The sequence below is a fragment of the Myzus persicae genome, unplaced genomic scaffold (assembly GCF_001856785.1).
Source record: "Myzus persicae strain clone G006 unplaced genomic scaffold, MPER_G0061.0, whole genome shotgun sequence".
In the NCBI taxonomy this organism is placed as follows: domain Eukaryota; kingdom Metazoa; phylum Arthropoda; class Insecta; order Hemiptera; family Aphididae; genus Myzus; species Myzus persicae.
Genome location: NW_019102726.1, coordinates 1 through 2185, shown reverse-complemented (window position 1 = coordinate 2185; position 2185 = coordinate 1). Strand labels below are relative to the sequence as shown.

Here is a 2185-nt window from a genome sequence, read left to right as displayed (position 1 = left end):
TTGTCAACAGAATCAGCCATTATTCCTGAAGTACTAGGAATAGACTCATCAGTAATAACATCTGAACATTCTACATCAGACCATTTAAATACTGAAGGCACAGCAACACTACTCAACCTACAATTAATAAAATCTGTTTTCAGAAAGTGCTCTGAACATAATTTAAATTTTTTATAGCAAACGGATGGACCCTCATTTAATAGATCAGGACGGCGGCAGATTTTAACCCACTTATAAAATCTAAAACATTATAAAATTATATGTTACAACATTGTTAGATTAATACATTATGAATATTTAATTAATTAAATTTACCTTTCGCTATCCTTTGGAAATCTATGAAATGTAACACTTGACAATGGTCCATACTTATTTGAACACACTAGACACTTTATAACCATTTTAAAAGTGAAAATGTAAACAAAAATCGTATTTTCTAATAATTGTTGAATAAAAAACTGGGGACCAGTGTAAGCAAAATTTGCAAAAGTAAACGATAGCACACAAAACGTGGTTACGGCCTACGGGAAACAAGCCAACCCCGCACAGCATACCCCGCCTATGTGGCGGAAACGTTTTGATAATACGGGTGACTTTGGGTCTAACATCATGTTGATAAGGGAAACGTTTCCATGTTTTTCGGAGGTTCAGACTTCAGATTATAGGGAAACAAAACTCCCATCAGCTGATCGAGTTTCGCTTCTATATTGTTCTATGATAATAGTCCGGTATAACAATAAAATGGACAACAAGATGAACTTTTTACATAGAACCTTTTTAATAAGAAATTTAATTGTACATAATTTTTATAGAAACATTTTTTTTATAATTTCATTCGTTCAACAAGTATATTAAAATAACTACAAATTACCAATTTGGTAAAAAAAATTTAAAAAGTTGTACTTTATTATTTTTCTTTGAAAATAATAGACTTACAAAATATAATATACTTATACTTTTTATTGAAAACTGTACGTTCTACAATTTAAGTTCTATAAATTTTTTCGCTAAGTATCATATTTATTTAGTTAGGTCGACAAAATGATAAAACTACCCTTGTCGGCTATTTTTCAACCCCCCAGGGGCATAGGAAAGGAGTGAGTAGTCACGACCAAAATTAACCAAAATTATTTTCTTATAATAATGAAAAAAATGAGGGGGTCCTACATTAAAAATATAAATATTTTTTTCTTACCTCTATAAATAAGGACCACCCTAATGTATACCTAACCATAATTATCGATTTCGTACTTTCTGAATTCTTATTTGTGTAACGGACAAGTCATGTTGACGACCAAAACTACTCTTCGGCCTGCAATTTTGAGTATATTTTCGATTTTGAAAACGAATCTTTTTGGTAACTCTGTATGTGCGTGCTTGTGAACCCCGAACGCACGGGACGTTTAAATGTTAAAATGAAAGGTTTATGAAAATAAATTAATCGAGAAAACCAACAAAAAAAAGTACCGATTAACAAGAATTCATACACAGTACCGGTATCTATACATTTGTTTGAATTCAAATATAAATAAATTTAGGTACTTGAGTGTAGCTTACATCGATAAAGTGATTTGACGTTTTCCTATTTTGCTTGAAACATCGACATTGGTTTTTTTTTCAATTGTGAGCCTGAAGTACAAAATGGAATACTGGTCCGCTTTTTTACCAAAAACTTGTCGAAAAAAATATTTTTCTACATTTCTAATTCAGACATTTCATCCGTTTCTTGATATCTAGTAGACGTACAATTAGAACTATGAATGATTATAATCATAATATAGACATATGAAATAATCGATTTTTGTAATTTTTTTGTTTGTTAATGAATGTAGACAGAATATATTTCGTTCGGATCAAAAACCTTAACATGTAACACAAGATCATAGGTTGTTAGTCAAAAATAAAATGTACACGTAAATCCACAGTAAATTTTTATGAGCGTCCGAAGTTCGTGTTTTGACAAATGTTTGAATCAATAGATGTTTTATTTACTTCACAACAATCTTACGGCAGAACAACTCTTGCTTTAAATTCGATAAAACTATTAATGTATGTATAGAAAAACAACTACCAGTATATCATCAGGACTCAGGGTCACTGGTCAGTCATCGATTAGAGTCGGGACCCAGACAAAAGGTTTAAAACCGAGGCAGGAAAAAAAGGTTCTCAAATATCGCGAATCTTA

General features: G+C 31.0%; 1 protein-coding gene across 1 annotated transcript; it reads right to left on the bottom strand.

Moving 5' to 3' along the window:
• Window positions 1–8: 8 nt before the first annotated feature.
• Window positions 9–401, bottom strand: LOC111033036 (THAP domain-containing protein 6-like; the record flags this gene model as incomplete). The annotated part of the gene is made up of 2 exons (XM_022313595.1): window positions 316–401; window positions 9–240 (listed from the first exon to the last, which is right to left on the bottom strand). Coding segments are annotated over exons 1-2 (318 nt in total), but the record flags the coding sequence as incomplete, so codon positions are not given.
• Between the last annotated feature and the right edge of the window lie 1784 nt (window positions 402–2185).